Source organism: Camelus bactrianus, chromosome 2, assembly GCF_048773025.1.
Source record: "Camelus bactrianus isolate YW-2024 breed Bactrian camel chromosome 2, ASM4877302v1, whole genome shotgun sequence".
In the NCBI taxonomy this organism is placed as follows: domain Eukaryota; kingdom Metazoa; phylum Chordata; class Mammalia; order Artiodactyla; family Camelidae; genus Camelus; species Camelus bactrianus.
In genome coordinates, this window is record NC_133540.1 from 103,174,471 (window position 1) to 103,195,583 (window position 21,113).

Sequence of the window (21,113 nt, forward strand, 5' to 3'; positions counted from 1 at the left end):
CAATAAATTGGAAATTATTAGCATCTTCAGAGCACAGTCTCTTATTACAAATGGAGTAAAATTAAACACCAATGATGAAAATATTAATTAAACCAATGTATTTGGAAAATAAAAACAATGTCTCCCACATAGAGAAAAAGAAAAGTCATAGTAGAAAGTATGAAACATCTTCAACTGAACAATAATAAAAACACTATTAATTATAATTATTATATAGCTGTAGAAATCATGGCTTTGGAATTGATGCAGGTGTAGACAATAGAAAAGAGACGTCACAAACAGATCTATGCTGATGTGGACACTAAATACATGAGAGAAATGTCATTGCTGAACTGTGGGGAAAGATGGACCAATCAGTAAATGGTACCAGAAAGTTGTTTTTCCATTTGAAAAAAAATGGTTCAATTGATCTGTATTTCATATGATACACAATAATTCCAGGACCTAAACGTTAAAAGCAGAACTTTGACATCTTTAAAAGAAACATAGAGGGATATATTTATGATATTTTGTATACCTTTGTGCTATTTATTATAACTCTTTTTGAGTTCTGTATTTTCTAAACTATTCGTAAATAGAAAATATAAAAAATTTCTATAATTCAATAAGAAAAAGACAATCTAAAAGGAAATTGAGCAAATCACATGAATAGACAATCCATACAAGAGAAAACTAGAGTATTTAATAAACCAACATATGAAAATATGTTAAATTTCACGGGTTTAATAGAAAAATCCAAGTGGCAGCACTATAACCATTTCAAACCAATCACAATGGCTAAAATGAAACAGTCTGTCTACACCAAGTTGTAGAGAAAGAGAAAGTTTATACTCTACTAGTGGAGATATAAATGTGCACACCTCTTAGGATTTCAATTTGACAGTATCTCCTTATTCATTGTAATGTACACTCCTCTTACAATTTCAGTTTGGCAATATGTTGTTATTGATTGCACATATAATAAATTTTAGTAACCCCACTTGTCAGCACTCTAAAGCAGTGGTGGGTATACCACGATCCATGGGCCAAATCCTGTTGGCTGCCTTTTCTTGTAAACAAAGATTTATTGGAATATAGCCACTCTGACTCATTTAAATGTTGCCTGTGGGGGCTTGCACACTACAACAGCAGAGTTGAGTAGTTGTGATACCGACCACACGGCCCTCAAAGTCTAAAACACTAAGTGGCCCCTGATAGAAAATGTTTGCTGACCTCTGGTCTAGGGTAACTCTTATACTTTTGTCCTAAAAGCATTGTGTAATAGTGTTCATAGCAGTATTGCTAGCAATAGTGACAAGGAAAAAAAATATTTAAAAGCATGGAAAAAGGAGGCATACTGTAAAATATTCTTAGGAGGTAATGCTAGGCATCAATGAAAATGAAGCAAAGGACTAGATGTATTGCTATGAATAAATCTCAACAACGTAACTGAAAAAAGTGGTTTCAGAAAAGTATACACAGTATTATCTCATTTATATAAATGTTAAAAATGTGACACAGAACACATATATTTATATAGTAAATATGTAAGCCTTTATGTGGGAATGAGAAACACTGAATTCAAGATGACTGTTTCCTCACAGAGCAGGAAAATGTGCTTGAGGAGGGACACACAGGAGAGAAAACACGTGAATTATGTTTACGCTTCTTGTTGGTGATGGCTACCATGTATTTGCAGTGTTCTTTTTACTCTCTTATGTGTCTGAAGACAAAAATAAGACAATGCACAGATGAAAGCCATGGTGCCTTTTCTGAAGACCTGTTGGCTAGTTGGGAGGCAGAAGAAGAAAAGTGTAATTTCAGTATATGACTTTGTAGTAATGGAAAGCTTTACGAGTAACAAAGATACACAGACAGCTGACTGCATATCTCCCAACTGTTGAGGGGACCAGAAGCATGCTTATCAGTAGAGTTCTTGACTCAGGCAGGTGGGGAACTTGCTTTATCTGAGGAATGCAACGGATGGGGACTGTTGGAATTGTTCAGGGCATAACATGAATGTGCCTGGTTGCAGGGAGTGGGCGGAAAGGCACAGGTTGCCTTGGATAGGTTGGCCAAGCCCTCTCTAGGGACACTGTGGATGCTTAAAAACAGTGTTCCTGAAAACGCTTTTTAAAAAGAGCTCACCTAAAACTTAAGGTTTATAAACCTTGAGTATCTCCTATGTGGTGGGTCTGTAGCAAATGCTTGTTACAGCAATAGATTCGGAAACAGATAAAAGATCCCATAATTTTGCAGAAATGAAAAAATCAAATTTGAAGTTCTATGAAAAGTTGTAAAATGTATTTAATTTGCCTAGACAGGTAAATGTCCTATGTGTTCACATCAGACCTGGATTTGAGGGAACCACCGGTTGGAAAGAAACACTAGCATAAAAACTTATCAGATAGCAAAAACTCATCTCTTAATCTAGTTTTTTAAAAAATTGAGTTGCATTTATATAGAATTAAACTTAAAAAATGACTAAACCACAGTGGGTTAGATTATGAAATTTTCTCTTACTATCCACTTCCTGACTTAAGCCATCACCCGTGACTAATGTTTATTGTCCTCATCCATTCAATTTTTGAGGGATTACTGGGAATCATTTACCTGAGTAAGGTTTGTACACATGACCTGATGTTTTCATAACTACGTGGGCTTTATAATGTCCTTTTATACACACACAATTTTAGTTGAGTGAAATTGTCAATTGCTGAGGTGTTTATTTTCAAACGTAATGACTGGGACTTTGTGCTCAAAGGACAATTTCTGAATTTTCAATCTCAGGTGTGTCACTGATTTTAGTTATTTATCATGGAAGTGTTTGCACAAACATACACTGACAAAAAATTTAACATTCAGTAGGCTGTCAGTATTCATCAAAATTGTGAATCATGTATTTCATCTAAAATGTATACATTCTCTTATCTTAAGATAGAGGGGGAAAGAAAAGAGAGGGGAAGGGGGGGATGAGTAAAAGAGGATGAGAAAGAGAGATATTGATGAAACTAACTTCAAGTATTGGAGGATGATAATAGGGAAATTGATCACTAGCTGGTCTATATGACTATTTAAAAGTGCCCTTAACCTGAGAGAGTTTATTTGCAAAATACTCATATTTTAAGTATTCTAATACCTTGTCAAAGTATTTTATTACAACACATTTTATAAAAAAGCTTTATTGAAATCAGCATTCCCTAATACATACTTTTTAACAATATGATATCTCACCATTGTTTTCAGATTTAAAAAGAAATAAGGTATTTTACAACTTCTTTGGCAATGAATGATGACTCATATAGATCTGATAGTGTGTTTAATTAATAGTTGTCTTTCTTTCTTTTTTTCTGTTTTCTTTTCTTTTCTTTTCCTTTCTTCCTTTCTTTCTTTCTTTTTTTTTTTTTTTTGCTGAGAATCAGGTTCCTTGCTTATTCTTTCTTGAGATGAATGCCTTAGGACAATCCACCCAGACACTGACCAAGCATGCCCCCTCTCCAAGTAGTTCTAAACTATAGGATCTATAGGATGCAGTAAAGCACTTTGACTAAGACCTTGTGCCACTGAATGAGTCCAGATTAAGTAACTTTATTATTTTCTTTTCATATTAATATGTGACTAATTCTATAAGTACGTATGCTTTACCCCATTGTAAGTGGCAATGTTTATTTGTAAGATGAAGGAATAATCTTTCAAAATTCACTCCTCTTGAAATGGCTTTCTCAAGCTATTTACATTAAATATTTTAAACTATTTTAAACTACTTACATTATAATTGAAAATTATATTACAATTTTAAACTATATTATACTATTTAAATTATAATTTTAAACTATATCATAATTTTAAGCATTTATTATTTTCAAAAGAATTCTATTTTATATTTCAGGAATATACAATAGATGTTTTCTTTCGACAAAAATGGAAAGATGAACGGTTAAAATTTAAAGGTCCTATGAACATCCTTCGACTTAACAATTTAATGGCCAGCAAAATCTGGACTCCAGATACCTTCTTCCACAATGGGAAAAAATCGGTAGCTCATAATATGACAATGCCAAATAAGCTTCTTCGAATCCAGGATGATGGGACTCTGCTGTACACAATGAGGTATGTTTTTAGGTTTGATATGTTAAATACTGAGGAATCTATGTTGTAACCAACCAGCCCACCTACTTGTCAACATTTTCATAATGAATTATTGAGGTACACATAGTATGCTTTCTAAATGCTTGTGTATCAAAAAAATAAAAATAGAAAATAGTACTTACGAGGAGTTTGAGTCTCATCTTAGTGTGTTAAAACCTAAAAATTGCCTTAACTATTAAGAATTGATTTTTTTGGCAATTTACTTTTCATGCTACATTTTAGTTAAGTATAATTTTAATATGACAAAATTTTCTTTATACCAGTATATAACTTTATTTTTAATATCTCATCAAATATCCCATCAAATTTAAATAATTTTAAGCAAGTTTTATTTAATTTAATATTTACTCTAGAGGAAAAAAAAACTTTTAAAACGCAGGGATGTAGTTTTTGTTTAATATTGGTTGCAAGTAAATTGGTACCATAAGCATACGTATTAGATTGAACCATATGAAATTGCCATTTTGTAAGTCAAAAAGTGCCATGTAACATCAAGTTCATATGATTCAACCCTAAAAAACTCATCCAAAGAAATACACAGTTGCTGACTCTAACAGCTAGTCCATTTTAACTTTTCTCATGAATTAATCTTTTAAAATAAATTACTTATAGTATGTTACAAAGAAAACAATCACAAATCTAATAAAATAATATATAATCTAAAATGTAAGTGTTTGATAAAGGCTTTAAAGCATAGGTAACGTTTGTCAGCATTATACGTAGACAGATTTGTATTCCAGGCATTTAATGTGTTATTATTTCATATGCAATATTAAATTGTGGGTTCCAGCTGTGAAAGTTATTTAAGAAAGGGTAATAATACAGTCCTGATCTTTAAAGAAAACAGTCTTGAAGACTCATTGCTAAGTGACCATTGCCCAAAATGGGAATGTTAGCTATTCCTTCTGCCTCACTCTCTCTGAATATTGCAATCCAGATGCAGCACCCTCATTGATTTTACGTGTTGATCATTCCTGTGGATTGACAATGATTGGAAATTTGGGGTTGAAACAAAATGTAGGCTGAGAACACACAGAGTTTGGAAAAATATTGCATCGGATTCTTCTTAAAATACTCTCTTAGAAGTACATAAGCTGTAATTAAATGGTTTGTCACATTTGTTTTCCTCACCATAAGACTCTTCTGTAAATTCAATTTAATACCTACTTTATCTACTTTACCTCTGTGTAAAAATGGAATAATTAATAACTTTATAAAAAATTTGCTGATTACTCTTAATATTCATAACTTGTGTCTATAATTTGACCAGTAGTCTAGTCTCAACAAGCTATTTATAAGAGATAAATTTATATACATATCTATGTCTGTATTTATATTTATATATATGTATCTCTATACAGTATATGATACTCATTCAAAATTTATGTATTTTTGAAGGGGCCTCCTCTGAGCCAGTATTGAATTCTTGTATCAGTTTTGCTATATGGTTGTTGATGGGATGTTGGGGGGAAATAAAATTCTTTTTATGATGTAGATTTTTTTCATTGAGATTTCTATGAAATGTTAATATTGAAGTTAATAGGAAAATAACCTTCAAAAGCACGTATATAACTTCTTGACTAACCACAGAGTACAAAATGCTTAAGTAAAGTATATTTTTAAATAAGCATTGTTACTTGAGCTAATGCCTTCTGAAGGATCACCTAAATGTGAAATAACAAAAGCATATTTAAATGTGAATTAGCCTAATATAATGCTACAATGAAGGTCCTATCTCATCATTAATTCTGTTGACAACAATAAGGAGTGATTTATCTTGACTTGCCAATTTACCTAAACAAAGAGTGGAATTTTGACTTCTAGGCTTACGGTTCAAGCTGAATGTCCAATGCACTTGGAGGATTTTCCAATGGATGCTCACTCATGTCCTCTGAAATTTGGCAGCTGTAAGTATGGGGATGAAGGTACATGTTTTGGGTCAATAAAATCAGGGCTAGTCAGCAGCACTACTTAATTGTATAGTTTCTTCTTATATGATGGGATGCTTAATACTTGTCCAATAAGATGCAGAAATAAAAGAAATACTGATTTCCCTCAAGTAATCCACTGGCTAGCCCTGTTTTACTCTCAAATATAATTATATTTTAATTATTGTTTTTAGTTACTGCTAATAAAGAACAACCTGTTTTTATACATTGAAAAAGTAGACTGGGAGCTCCTTGAAGGTCAGGACTATGTCATTTACCTTTTTTCTTTTCAAGTACTAGCACATTAAAAATGCAAAATAAATAAATTTTTTTCCAACTAAGAATGAAATGTAGGGGGTGGGGAGGGATCAACTGGGAGTTTGGGATTAGCAGATGCAAACTACTATAAATAAAATAGATGAGCAACAAGGTCCTACTGTATAGCACAGGGAACTATATTCAATCCCTTATAATGGCCTATAGTGAAAGAGAATATGAAAAGGAATATATTATATGTATTTATAAATGAATCACTATGCTGTACACTGGAAATTAACACATTATAAATCGATTATCCTTCAATAAAAAAATCTAAAAAAATTAAGCATGGTGAGAAATATGCAAAGAATAATTATTTGATGTGCTGGAGGTATTGGCTAACACTATGGTCGTAATCATTTTGCAATATATGAGTGCATCAAATCCACATATAGTACACCTTAAACTTACACAATGTTATATGTCAATTATATCTTAATAAAGCTAGATTTAAAAAGAACGATTGAAGAGCCTATGGACAGCTATCAAACTAAATTAGACTATCTCTGCCGCTGCTTATCTGAAATAAAATCTGTTTTAAACAAGCAAACAAAAGAAGAATGAAATGTAAAGGATAGATTCCATTGTTTACTAAAGTAGCGATCATCCTGTTGCAAATGTCAGGCACAGAAACTGGGTCTCTGTTTTCTTTCTACTTTCTAACTAAATGGAAGGAATTTTTTTTCTAAAATAAATTTGAAGGAGATGACGTAGGTGGATTGCTACACGTGGGCACTTTCTGTGTACAATAAAGTATTTCAGAAAAGGCTCTGTGCATTTGGCAACCTCTGTAGGTCACTGAGGTTGGACCTTATATGTCAAGCAGAAGCATTCGCTCTCCCAGAATAATTGAGAAGAGGGAAGATCAAAGCATCTCCCTAGGCCCACACGGCATTCAGGGCAGGTTCAGGATAAATTCACGGGCACAGCTAAGCAGCCTCTCTCTTTGTGAGCGTGTCCAATAGCCTGACATTTCAGAAACCCAGCTCTTTTTAGCACCCCTATCTTTGTCCATTCTGGGCAGCTTTTCACTTTTCATTCTCTTGAATAGAAATGCAGTTCTCTCACCTGATTAAAAATATGTATAACTGGATGTGTGCCTTCTGCATCATGTGAAAGAAGAGGGAGGAATGATGGCTAATTTGAATGCAGAGCTCTCTAATTATTTTGATGACCATAGTTTTGTGGAATGAGAAGTTCAGTCTTGTTTGTTCTGTTCATTCTTACAAAAGGTATCAGCTCTCAGTTTTCTTTGAGACTCTTCCCTTTGTTTAACTACAAAGCCGTCTTTTATTGTCATGGAAACTATCACTTCAATACTGGCATTTCTTCAAAAATTATTTAAGATAGTCAATCATGTTATAAAAAGTAAACATGAGGCTGGAAAAACTCCAGCAGATGCAGCAGAGAAAAAACTCATTTGCATTGCATAAATGGTATTAAATAGAAACTGAAAAGCCTTGGTACCAAAGGAAGGATTTATTCAAGATGCAGTAATGGTCTAAGAAGGAAAGGCATTTTTCGGTGCACAAGTTAGTGCCATTAAGAAACCAAATATAAACGATGTGATGTCTCAATTCTAAATATGAAATAAATACACCTAAAATACTTAAATACAATTTAAAATCCCTTACTAAAGTGCATCTTCAGAGCAGTGTAATATTGTACCCCTGAAAATACGGTCTTCTGTATCTAGAAGTGATACAGGCAACAAAGTTTATTAGGCATTTTTTGTTGAAGTAATTGGTTTTATTTAGTTTTCTCCATGTTTACTTTCTGACACATTGAGTAAATCATTTATTTATGCTTTTATTTTTCCTTGCCAATAATAGGTATTTGATATATAAAGGTTGAAAGTATGGACAACAAGCCAACCCAAAACTTAAAATGTTGGCAAAACAAATTTTGGCAAAAGCAGCCATGACTTTTCCTTCTAGTCATTTATTCCTCTCTTGTTCAAAAAACTCCCTTGTCTCCCCACAAATAATGGGATTTCTGGAACATTATCATTTTTCTCAAATAAAAAAAGCATCTTTTCTACTAATTTACAAGTTTGAATTCAGTTTTGTATTGCTTTATTCTTGTTGCCTCATGTCTTTATATAATTCTTCACTGTTCAATTTGATTTTAAACTTCCTGAATGGAAATCTAAGAGTATTCTGGGCATTATCCCAAAAGAAATTGTAAATTTTCTTTTTGGATAAAAATTAATAATTAAAAATGATTTGGGGATTTTGGGGGGGTTATCAAATATGAAGAAACAATATGCATTTGTTTAATGCAGATTAGGACTCAAAATGGGTTATTTAGCAAAATTAAATTATTTAATGAAAATCTAATACAGATATGGAATTTATAATGAAATTTATTTTTCTCCCCTTTTATTCTTTACTGAAAACATTGCAGTGGTCTCCTAATTTATCTGTGTGTTGATGGACCAGGAAGTGCCTTTGATCTGCACTGTATAACGTTCTACTATCTCTTCTCTCATCAGACTCCAAATCTAAGAAAAATATTCCTGTCTAACAAATGAAATAATTGTTTTTTTATGAAAAACATGGGAAGGAGCAATCACTTTCTTTAACATATTCTTGGGGTCCTATCCTAATTTCCATCTTCCATAGCAGTAAATGGTAGAATTAAAATATATTAAAATGTGAGTTTATTGATTTAGCAAGAGTGATCTGAGAAAGTTTTCTTTGTGGCCGGCATTGCGCCGGGTGTGAGAAGTATCGACATGAGTCCCTGCCCATCAATCTCTTACGAGTTTCTTAAAAAAGCCACATTTGTGGAGTATCATTTTCCCTTTTTAGGTTTAAAGGTAAACATCAAAATTCAAAAGTGGAATCATTATGTTTACTTTTAAATAAAACCTAATAATTTATTAAGATTTATTACTCATTACTGAGTATCATGAGGCCTTCTGATACAAAGTGGTGCATGTGACGTCTTTGTGATGTATTCAATTCTGTGTCATTTGAAATTTTAGTGAAGCCATGATACGTACTTATGGGGAAAACAAAACAAGTCACTTGATGATCTGCAAATGGATTGCTTGTCACACACATGACTAATGTTATTTATTCATAACAGCAGAATCATCAGTGGTTAACTCATTTAAATTAATTCATAAAAACTTAGACCTTAGGGCAACTGAAATTCATTCATATGCAAGTTATATGAATATATCTACTATTAAAATATATATATATACACATATTCATACCTATAATGACATATGTACATATATATATATATCTAGCATCCTATTTCAAAAGTTATTTCATGTAATATAGTTTACTTTTGGATGTAGGTGAATACATGTATTTCACTGATATTAACATTTAGTAGTGATATCCAGAAAACCAGGCAACATTGTAGTATGCCATTAAAAGACCACACAGTGAATAAGACACAAGCACATAGAAGTTCACTTTATTGTTATTAACGCTTAAGTGCAAATGGATTTGTGATCACAGACTTTGGATCAAGGAAAGTACCAGGACCATCCCAGAACAATCATATTAATCTAGAAAATTTACAGAAAGCAGGTGAATGAGCTTCCCAACATCCTATAGAGCTAGAGGTAGAGATATTGCCAGAAACAGCTGGTTCTTTCCCTCAGTTGAAAATGTGACTGTGATGCTGAGTTTTGCTCCAGGACCAGGAGTAACTAGTATTTCTAAGCATTCCCATGAGCAAAAGTGCACAGAAGGTCTTCAAAAGGTCCGTAGTATAGCAGCAATTGTCTGTTTATTCAACTGTGGAGAGACTCTGCCTGTGTGGAGAGGTCAGCTGTTCCCCCTCAGGACACACAGGCGCAAGGGAAATGCCAGGGCCAAAGAAGTGCTGAGACGGACATGCTGCCCACTCTCCAGCTCCAGAGTCATCTCGATTCTGCTAAGTTCTGCATCCTTGGCCAAATAAATCAGAACGTTATACCTGGTCTGTACGTGTTTCGTCTCCTCCTTCCAATCCATAGCTTAATTAGGGTGCTATGAAAGTATAGTCCAGTGAGATCTGTGTGCATTAATTAATTTTATAATGAACAGGTTTCAAAAAGTGTTTATGAAACTATAGCATTCTCAGTTATTTTACAGATTCTGCAAAATTAGTTTTCATTCTTCTAATGAAATGCATTGTGTCATGACAGCTAAGTCATTTAATTCTTAACTGGGTGAAAGTGTTGAAGAAAAATCTACAAAATTAACTACAGAAATAATAAATACAATATAGGCCATTATTATTTTCCCACGTGGACAAAAGTTACTTTTATGTCCAGAGAGTAGTGACATTTTGGATTATGACTGTTATTTCATCAGTGATTGCTGTTCTAAATGAAATAGTTAAATGGGCTTTGGGCGTTCACAATCTGTTTATTACAACGCCTTCATCTACTACCTTGGGACTGTGCATCCCAGGACCCAGTGATTTTTGCAGACTCCAAAGAGAAATTCATTCTTCATCTCTCAGGATTGCAATGAAAATACTCTTATGGTTATGATTGTCTCTCTTGGTCTGCTTCACAGCCTTTGTACTGAAGTTGTAAATTTCAAAGACACTTTTTTACCTCCCAAAATATGATCTGTAAATATCAATTTTTTACAGTAAACAGTAATTCTATGAAATACAACCCTATGAAAACATCTTTGATGTTTTATGTTATTGGTGGTTCTTATTAAAATTACTGTAATAGTTTTTTTTCCCCCTCATTTCCTACAGATGCATATACAACCTCAGAGGTCACTTATATTTGGACATACAATGCATCTGATTCAGTACAAGTTGCTCCTGATGGCTCCAGGTTAAATCAATATGATCTGCTGGGCCAATCAATTGGGAAGGAGACAATTAAATCTAGTACAGGTAAGTAAAATGAGTCTAAAGAAAAGCTAGTTCCTAAGAATATTAAATGGGTTAAAGTCATTGGAAATGTGTCGGTTAGCTTAAAACCTTTTCCTCTTGATGTCTAAGAGCTAGCAGTACAGATTTTGCTTGGGAGCTTTTTAGAAATTCAGAATCTCAGGCCTGACCCCTTACTAAGTCAAGATCTGCATTTTAACAAGATTTCAAGGAGATTCCAAGGTGTGCATTCAAGTTTCAAAAAACACCGGTCTAAAATATGCAACCAACTCAAAAAATGTGTCTTTCCGGAGAAGCCAATTTTACTTTGAAACAGTGTTACAATTTCCCTCACCTTCTAATTCTTTCTCCCTTATTCTGGATAAGTCACGACTATTCAACTCTTGATTTATGGATAATTACTCCTGGCCTGTGTGGGAAAGCTAAAGTCCTTTCCCATGGGCACACTCATTTAAGGAGAAGCAGCCATATGAATGAACTAATGACCTCACATCTGCCAGATGTAAACCCAGAGAGCAGAAAGGAAAGTAGCTAGGAGGCTCAGATAGAACTGACCATGGTGAATTAGAACAGACATATAGCACTGAGACGTTCAGAATTGGTGACAGGATCAAAAGTGTAAAATCTCGGCCAGAAGATCAGTCTTGGAGATGTGGGCAGAAATCAGCACTTTAAAGTGTGGGAGAGGAGTGGACTGAAAACAATCAAAACAGAGGCTTGAGGTTGGTACCAGAAGGTCTGAGGGACCCGAGCAAGTAAAATAATCTACCGTCAGAGAGCAGAGAGCATTCATGAATCCTCTACGCCCTTGGCCAGTAAGCATGACCTGGAGAGAAAAACGAAGGCCATACCATGCACACACACAGTTCAAGCTTCTTTGTCATATTAAATTTTTCTTTTAAATATTCTTGCTACACTAAGGGGGGCATTTAAATGTTATATACTTTCTGTGTCACATATAGGATAAACTCTTTCCTTTTTAAAATCAGGGACTGTTCTTTCTCTAATCCTTTCCATTTCCAAAACGTTCCAACTATTGACTGCTGCAGTTTCCTAAGCTTCTTAAATTTTTCTTCTAGGTGAATATACTGTAATGACAGCTCATTTCCACTTGAAAAGAAAAATTGGGTATTTTGTGATTCAGACATATCTGCCTTGCATCATGACTGTCATTCTCTCCCAAGTGTCATTCTGGCTTAACAGAGAATCTGTGCCTGCAAGAACTGTGTTTGGTGAGTGAGTAACTACGCCCTTTGCTATACAGCACGTTTTGTTCCATTGCGCACTTTCAAACGCGTTATCTTTCTTGACCCTCATCCCAATAGTTTGTGGTGTGTGGGGCCGGGAGTACTGGCTTCACCTCGTAGGTCGGGAAACTGAGGCTCAGGGAGGTAAAATACATAGTCAGTGTCAGACTCTGAACAAGGGATAAAAACAATACTCAGATACTCTGAAATGCATTGTCTTCTTTCTGTTAAATCATTTTGCTTGTCAACATTTGTTTCCATGTTAGTGAAAGAAGAACATTTTTAGTATTCTCATATTTTTTTTAATGTAGCGTATAATAGTACCACATTTCTAGCCTATGTTTTTTATTTTATTTTTTGTTTGGTTTTTAGATGAACAAAGATCTTAGTACTTTAAGTGAAAGAAAGAAAGAGAGGAAGGGAAAGAGAGAAAAAAAGAGACTCCTCATTTGCTAACAGTAGTGTGTTTAATAACAAAGTTAATTTTCTTGATTTAGACCATGCAGGGAAATTTGGTTACTGCTTTTTTGGATAATGAACTAGGCTGAGCACATTTGTGACAAAGTAGATGACCTTCGTGTATTTCATCCACTCATTCATTTAGGAAAGTTTTATTGAGAATCTACTCTGTCGGTTACTATATCAGGCCCTAAATCTGCAAAAACATATAAAATATAGTCCCTGCATTCAACTAGCTCTGTATGGTGGAAGGTACCAGAAGAAGCAGGAAAGATAGTGTCAACACAAAATGAAGGCATTATAAAAGAGGCATATACAAGTCGTTAAAAAAGACAACAGCATGGATCCTCATGTAGAGAACTGATTAAAAAACTGAGCTAACATTTGACTTAAGTCTTGAAGGATGAGTAGTAGTGTCCCAGGCAGATGAGATGGAACAAGAATCCAAGCCAAATGGGATTAATTTTGCAATGATATGAAGGGATGAAAAAACATAATGTATTCGGTGACAGTGAGCTGTTTCAGTGTCAGTGGGTGTACATACAATTGAAGTTTAGTTTGAGGCCTAAATGAGACGGGCCTTGTAGGCCATGTTAACACAACACATAGACCATAGTGTTTTGAGGCCATAGACGTGTGAAGCTCTGAGAACAGTGCCTGGCATTTAATATGCACTATATAACTGTTAGCTATTCTTATTAACAGTGGAGAAAAAATCAGTTTGATTCTCAATGAATAATTCAGAAAGAAATTAAGAAAATTATTCCATTATAATAACATCCAAAAGAATAAAATACCTAGGCACAAATTTAACCTAGTATGTGAAAGACTTGTCTACTGAGAATCACAAAGCATTGCTGAAAGAAACTATGACCTAATTAAAATGGAAAGACATCTCATATTTATGTATTGGAAGACAGTGCTGTTAAGATGAGAATAATCCCCCGAGAAATCTATAGATTCAATTCAATACCTTTCAAAAGTCCAGTGACTTTTTTTTTCAGAAATGACAAAGTTGATCCTCAAATTCACATAAAATTGCAAGGGGCTCCAAATGGCTGAAACCATATTTTTTTTAAAAAGTTGCTGGACTCACGTTTCCTAGCTTCAAAATCTAGTACAAAGCTACGTTAATCAAAATAGTGTGACAGTGCCACAGGGATAGACATATAGACCAATGGAATAGAACTGAGAGTCCATAAGCAAGCACAAACACCTATGGCCTGTGGATTTTCAACAAGGGTGCTAAGACTATTCTGCTGGGAAATATTAGTCTCTTCACCAGATGGTGCTGGGACAGCTGGATGACCACCACCACATGCAAAGGAATGACGTTGGACCCCTACCTCACTCCAGATTAAACAATTAACTAAACAGATACACAAATTTAGTCTAAAATCTAAAACTATAAAACTATTAGAAGAAAACATAGGGTAAATATTTATGATTTCATATCTAGCAGTAGATTCTTAGATTTAACATCAAGAGCATGAGTAACAAAGAAAAAAATAGATAAACTGAATTTCATTAAAGTTAAAACCTTTTGTGTCTCAAAGTACATCATCAAGAATGTGAAAAGACGACTTACACGTGGGAGAAAATATTTGATAATCACTTATCTGATAACAGTTTAATATCCTGAATAATGAATGAACTCTTACAACTAAAAAACAAAAACACCAAAAAAAAAAACTGATTTAAAAATGGGTAAAGAACTTGAATGGACTTTTTGTTTTTTCTAAAGAAATATACAAATGTCAAACAAGCACAAGAAATGATGTACATCATTGGACATTAAGGAAATGCGAATCAAAATCACATTAAAATCCATTTTACACACATTAGGATGGCTATGATAATAAAACAAAAAAACAAAACAAAAGGACATGAGTGTTGGTGAGGTTGTGGAGAAGTAGAAACCCTCCTATACTGCTGGTAGGAATGCAGTTCAGCTACTCCACAAAAAGTTATATACAGGATTACAACGAGGTCCACCAATTCTATGTCCAGGCATTACCTAAGATTAATAAAAACGTAAGTTCACAGGGAAGGTTGTACACAGGGGTTTATAGTAGCATCATTCCTAGTAGTCAAAAGAATGGAAACAACCCAGACTCCCTTCTGTAGATGAATGGATAACCAAAATATGGTATATACTTACAGTACAGCATCATTCATCCACAGGAAGGATTAGGTACTGGTAACATGGTACAACAGGGATGAATCTCGAAAACATCATGCTAAGTGAAAGAAGGCAGATGCGAAGGTCACATATTTTATGATTTCTTTCATATGCGTTATCCAGAATAGACAAATCCATAAAGACAGTAAGCAGTTTAGTGATTGCCAGGGGGTGGAGGCAGAGGGAACTGGGGAGTGACTATGTAAGAACAGGGTGTTCTTCTAAAGTGATGAAAACGTCTTGAAACTAGGGAGAGGTGATTGCAGAACTTTGTGAATGCATAAATGCCACTGAATTGCACATTTTAAAATGATTAAATGTATATTATGTGAATTTCATCTCCTTTATAATAACTTTTAAAAGTCAAGAGTTGAAAAAATAATAGCATTGAATGAGCACGTCAAGGATTTCCCAGGATTTAGGAATCTTCTCAGATGTCTCTTTCAAAATTTGCAAATAATTAAATCAAAGACAAAAAAAAAATTTTGATGTGACCAAAAATAAGAGAAAATTTCCATTCAAATGGCTTGAAAAATAGAGTTACACATTTTTCAGAGCACAAATAATGCAGAAAACAAAGGTTTTAGGGAAAATTACATCATAACTAAAAACAGAAAGGAAATGATTAGGGCAGAATGGATCTTCCAGAAAGATCTAAATTTATATATAAATATAGAGCAAATCAGATAAATTAAATAATGCAGTATTTGTTTAACAAATGTAAGGAAAATAAAATACTGCATTGTGGCAAATAAAAATAGAGATTCATAGCATAAATCCCATGGATGCATATGTTAAAAGAAGCCAATAGAAAACTACCTCAGTATACAGGAGAGAGAAACAGATGAATATTTAACTTTAAATCTACAGAATATCTTAGTAGCAAGGTTACTAGTTTGAACTATAACAAATGTACACGTTTTTAAAGATTGATTACAAAAATAACATCTATAAGTTAAAAATTCAGGCTATATTCGAACCTGTAAATTTTATGCACATGATTTATAATACAGGTTTAAGGATCCAGAAGTCATAATTTCATGCATATGAGCTGTTAGTTGGTAAAAGCATTTTACTACTATCTCTACAAGTTATTCTGTGTCAGACTTGTAGTGAACGTAATTCCTTGTGAGTGTGTATGTATATCCTTGTGCAAGTAAAAGATAAAAATCCTATGTCCTGTCTGGAGTAAGACTTGAAACCTGCCCAGCCTCCTTATTCTCACTCCATCCTTCACTGTTTTCTGCCTCCTTCTGAGTTTGGACTTCATCTAACTGATAAATAGCAGTTACCAAAATAGTGTCTACCCTCTCCAAGCTTTTCTCCCTGAATCCACCACAAGGAGATGGTCTATAAACTGATTAGAGATTATTAAATCATCTGCCCTCCTCCTGCTTCTGAGGCTTTCTGTGGTGGGTAACCTCCCCCACAAGTAAAACAAAACAAAAAAACTATCACAGTTATGAAATTAATACGCCCTGGAAGACAGATGTCAAATTTCCCAACCTTTGAGATCTGGCTTCATGCCGTGAATAGAATAAGAAAACGGAGCAAACAAGACATTGGCAGAGGAGTTGAAATTAGAATGTGCACCCCTTTGATATTAGAGACTTTGCTGCATTTATGAAACACATACTATTGGTGATTGGAAAACTGGCAGATAAGAACATTCCACATTAACTTTTGACAAAACAGTCATCTACTGGGCAGAAAGTCCCTTCATAAGGAGGTTATTGTAGTTAGTAAAGAGATAATCATGATCTGATATAATGAATATATATATATTTTTCCTTTAAAGCAGCTAACACTTTTGAGTGCTTAGCTACATATTTGAAAGAATAATGCACCAGGATGAAGACAGCATGTATCAGGTCCTGATTTTACTTCTGCATTAAGTGCGTGTGTAATCTCTCTAAACTCTAGATTTTTTTTTCTGCTGTAATTTGATATAAAACTTATGCTATCTACTTCATAGGGATTCCTAAAACAATATGTGTGCAGGTTTTCTTAAATCCTAAAGTAAATGTATGCTTTTATTGTTTTATATATTCAACAAATAGCAAGTTTAGGTATTTTCTGATAACCAAGAATACTGTAGAATGTTCCACGAATTCAAGTGGTCTATGAGTCAAGGCATGCCAAGGTAGGAAAGGGCATTCCATAAGGACAGGGCGAAAAATCAAAGCTAAGAGAAAGTGGAGCTCATAGAAAACAGAGGACAGAATGGTGGTTGCCAGGCGCTGGGGTAGGGGAAATAGGGAGAGGCTGGTAAAAGCTATAAACTCTCAGTTAATAGACAAATAAGGTCTGATGATCTAATAACATGGTGACTATAGTTGATAACATTGTATTGTGTAATTGAAATTTACTAAGAGAACAGAACTTGCCTTTTCACCCCCCCTCAGAAAAAAAAAACACACAAATATGTGAGATGATGCGTGCGCTAAGTAACTCTATGGTGGGGATCCTTTCATAATGTGTATCAATTCATCACACTGTACACTTTAAATATATTACAATTTTCTTTGCCAATTATACCCCAATAAAGCTAAAAGAAGTTTTAAAAAAGAGTAAGAAAGTCAGCTGGATATAGCTTCAGCTTGTCTAGGCTGAAGAATTGGTACAGCCTCAGAAGGGGATATGGATGGCTTTAATTGGAAAGTAGGGAGAAAGCGGCCGCAGGAGTCGAATGCCTGGGCAGTAGGGGGATATGAAACGAACGAACAGAAAGCCCGTGCAGGGCAAAAACAGCCTCTGCCAAACTCGTTCCAAATCCGTCTTCCACAAGGCATGGCTGCGGAGTGCTGACGGGCGGCATACCTGGCATCCCGGAACTGACTCTGGCACAAGGCAGCACGTGCTAGTCAGCAGGCTGCCAGCCCACCAGCCGCCCTCCCGCCCGCCCTCAGAGCCTCAGCCCTGCCAGCCACTGCCAGTTAGGAGAGTGACTGAGGCAAAATACATTAATAAGCCACGGCAAGAAGATTAGGAAGCCTCACTGGTTCTAGTCTAGGGGCAGGTTTAGAAGTTGCTTCAGGAATACAGGTGGTCTGCTTAAGCTTGATTGATGAGACTGGATTATTAGCAAAGGCATAGGAAGAGAATTACAAATTATGCTGTTATTTTGTCAGTGAATTTTTGTTTTAGACTTTTTTCAGGACATGCAAATATCCTTTCAATATAGTTATGACCATTTAAGTTATGAGAGCAGATTATCCAACCAATGCCATTTCCTATACTGAAATCTATGTGATTGCAGTGATGAGAAAATATTTGAAAATAGCTTTTTTTAAATTGAAGTAGAGTTGGTTTATAATGTGTTAATTTCCGGTGTACAGCATAGTGATTCAGCTATATTATATATTCCTTTTCATATTCTTTTTCATTATAGGCTTAAAATGGCATTTTTGAGCACCTCAATGGGTCATATACTTGTTAGATCCATTTATCATTTTAATCAAATAATCATTATTTAATCATTTAATTCTGGGAAAAAAAATCCCTGGTTAGGAAAGTAATTATCCCCCCTTTTCAAATAAGAACTTTGAAACCCGGCAGTGGTAAGAGACTACTCCGTTGCCAGACAGCAGGTCAGTAACAAAGAAAGAATTTGACCTTACAGCTCTCTGACTCTAATGCTTTCACTTTTTCTACTGCACGATTAATGCCATCAAACTGCTTTGACCTTTTTTTTTTTCCTTTTCGAGCCTGCAGTCAGAAATATACTGGGTGACTTCTTCAAACATGGGTAATTTCTGTGTGAGAGTCAGGCTTACTAAACATAGATCAGAACCTGAGGTGAATGTTCAGGTTTGAACAATAGTTACCTGTCGGCCAGCAGCTACTTACTGAAGTCTTTCAGATTTCTTGCCCTGTTTCCTGCCCAGAAGTTGACACTATCAGATTGTGGTATAGTGACCTATGCATCAAATGACCTTTCAAAGGTCACTCCTGTCCAGTATTATGTTCTGCACTTATAAATAAAATTAACCTAGTTAATCCAAGTTTTTAAAAGTATAGTTATTTATAGTAGGTTCACCTTAGTCATTTGAAACTTCTTTTTAATCTGAGGTAGAGAATTTATTACTGCTTTTGACTGCATTCTGTAAAACCATCTCTCTATTATACATTTTGTCTTGGAACTCACCTGTGAAGTCTTCATAATCTTATAGAATATATAAAGAAGGTTTTAGGTGTTTCAAAAGGATTTTTTCTTGTTACTGTTGTTTTGTTTTGATTTTTTTTTTTTTTTTTTTTTTTAGTTTTCACTTTCTTCACTTAAGCTTTGAAATAAAATGGAAAATAATGGCCTTTGCTACTCTATTTTACTATTTAGACAGGTCTAGGTCATTAAATATTTAGCTTCACTATAGCAAAAGTGTGAGTGCGTATTTATCTTTAGTTTTTAAACTTACAAAAATTAAAGGTATTTATTTTCAAATATGTCATAGTCTTTCAAGGAAATGATTTCTACTCGGATGACTTATCTGATAAGAATAATTTAATAAGGCATTATTTATCACAAATAACATAATATCTCCCCAGTTAAATCACCTCAGGGAGCTATACGAAATCACCAAAACTATTAACATTTGCACAGTCACCCTGCATTTTATGACAATACAATTATAAGACTGAAATAGCAAAAGGATTTGATAACAGTGGGGAGTTTACATAAGACAGTGTTTTCTGTGGTCTCCTGTTCTTTATTGCCTTATTGTCATCTGAATATATTCCTTGTCATACTGATTATATTATTTTCTTCTAAACTTACAAAACAAGAATATTACTATTTTAGTTTAAACTATTTTAACAAAGTACTATAGACTGGGGGTCTAACAGACAACAGGAATTTATTTCTCACAGTTTTAGAGGCTGAAGGTTTGGAGTTAGGATGCCAGCATGGTAGGTTCTGGTGAGAACCCTCTTCATTGCAGGTTGCTGACTTCCTCATATTGTCACGCGGCAGGAGAGTGAGCTAACTCTCTGGTCTCTTCTATCCCGTTACTGAGGGCTTCGGCGTCATGACCAGATTATCTCTGAAAGGCCTCACCCCCATCACATCAGGAAGTAGATTTCAACAAATGAATCTGGAGGGAACACCACTGTGCAGTCCGTAACAGTTACTGTGATGTCTGGCAGTTACAGTAGGTTGAACTCTCTTGGGTAATGGAGCAGAGATGCAGGGATCCCAGGGTGATATCCTTGGAAGGCCGTCTTCGCTCGTTTTTAGATCGAACCTTTCCTTAACCAGAACTTCCACCTCATTCTTGATATCATTTGAGATTAGTTGTGAACCATGCTAGGTTTCTTGGACGTCACCTCTCAACTGTGGTAGATTACGATGGATGGGTAGTTCTTGGGAGACTGGTCTTAAGTCGTAATGACACTGCTGAATCCATTTGATAGCATTAGGCTACCAAATTATGCCTAATTAAGGAGCTGAATCATATCCTTTTAGAAATCTAGGAACAGAGTAGTTCAGCAATGAAGATAATGAATTTAACAAGAACAGAAATCTGTGGATCCATTCTGGGAAGATTTTGGACATTCTTGGAAAAGTGGGAAGAACAGAGAATCCAGTTCAACGCTTTCCTTTCACGTTCCTTGTGAGCTACATTAAATTATTTCTCAAGGAAGGAAATGAATAACTAAAATAAAATAGCCCAAGGCTTTCTAGGCAACCATTTAAGCAGTATAATCCCTAGGTACCTTTTGATTTTTTTTTTCTTAAATCGCCACTAGATGGGGCTCTTGCATCCTTGGATTCTTAGCTGCTTTATCTACACAGTGGGGGCCTAATGAACTCCGAAACAGGAGGGAAGCCTTAGCACTCTTTATTTGACAGGTTCCAAATGGGACATTTGCGTATATCATTTAATGTTCAAGTATATAAAATGTGTATTATAATTCCCATTTTAGAGGTAAGGTCAGTGAGGCTGAGAAAGAGAGGAGGAGGGAGGGAGAGGGCGGGGGAGGGAAAGAGAG

At 34.8% G+C, this 21,113-nt stretch overlaps 1 protein-coding gene across 5 annotated transcripts in view; it reads left to right on the top strand.

Annotated features, from left to right (window-relative positions):
- GABRA2 (gamma-aminobutyric acid type A receptor subunit alpha2) overlaps window positions 1–21,113 on the top strand; it is a 115,179-nt gene that overhangs the window by 62,079 nt on the left and 31,987 nt on the right. For all 5 annotated transcript variants that reach the window (XM_074348447.1, XM_010962603.3, XM_074348441.1 and 2 more), the window contains 4 exons: window positions 3,869–4,089; window positions 5,953–6,035; window positions 11,097–11,240; window positions 12,317–12,469. In XM_074348447.1, coding sequence (XP_074204548.1) covers window positions 3,869–4,089; window positions 5,953–6,035; window positions 11,097–11,240; window positions 12,317–12,469 — 601 coding nt within the window. The remainder of the gene's footprint in view (window positions 1–3,868; window positions 4,090–5,952; window positions 6,036–11,096; window positions 11,241–12,316; window positions 12,470–21,113) is intronic.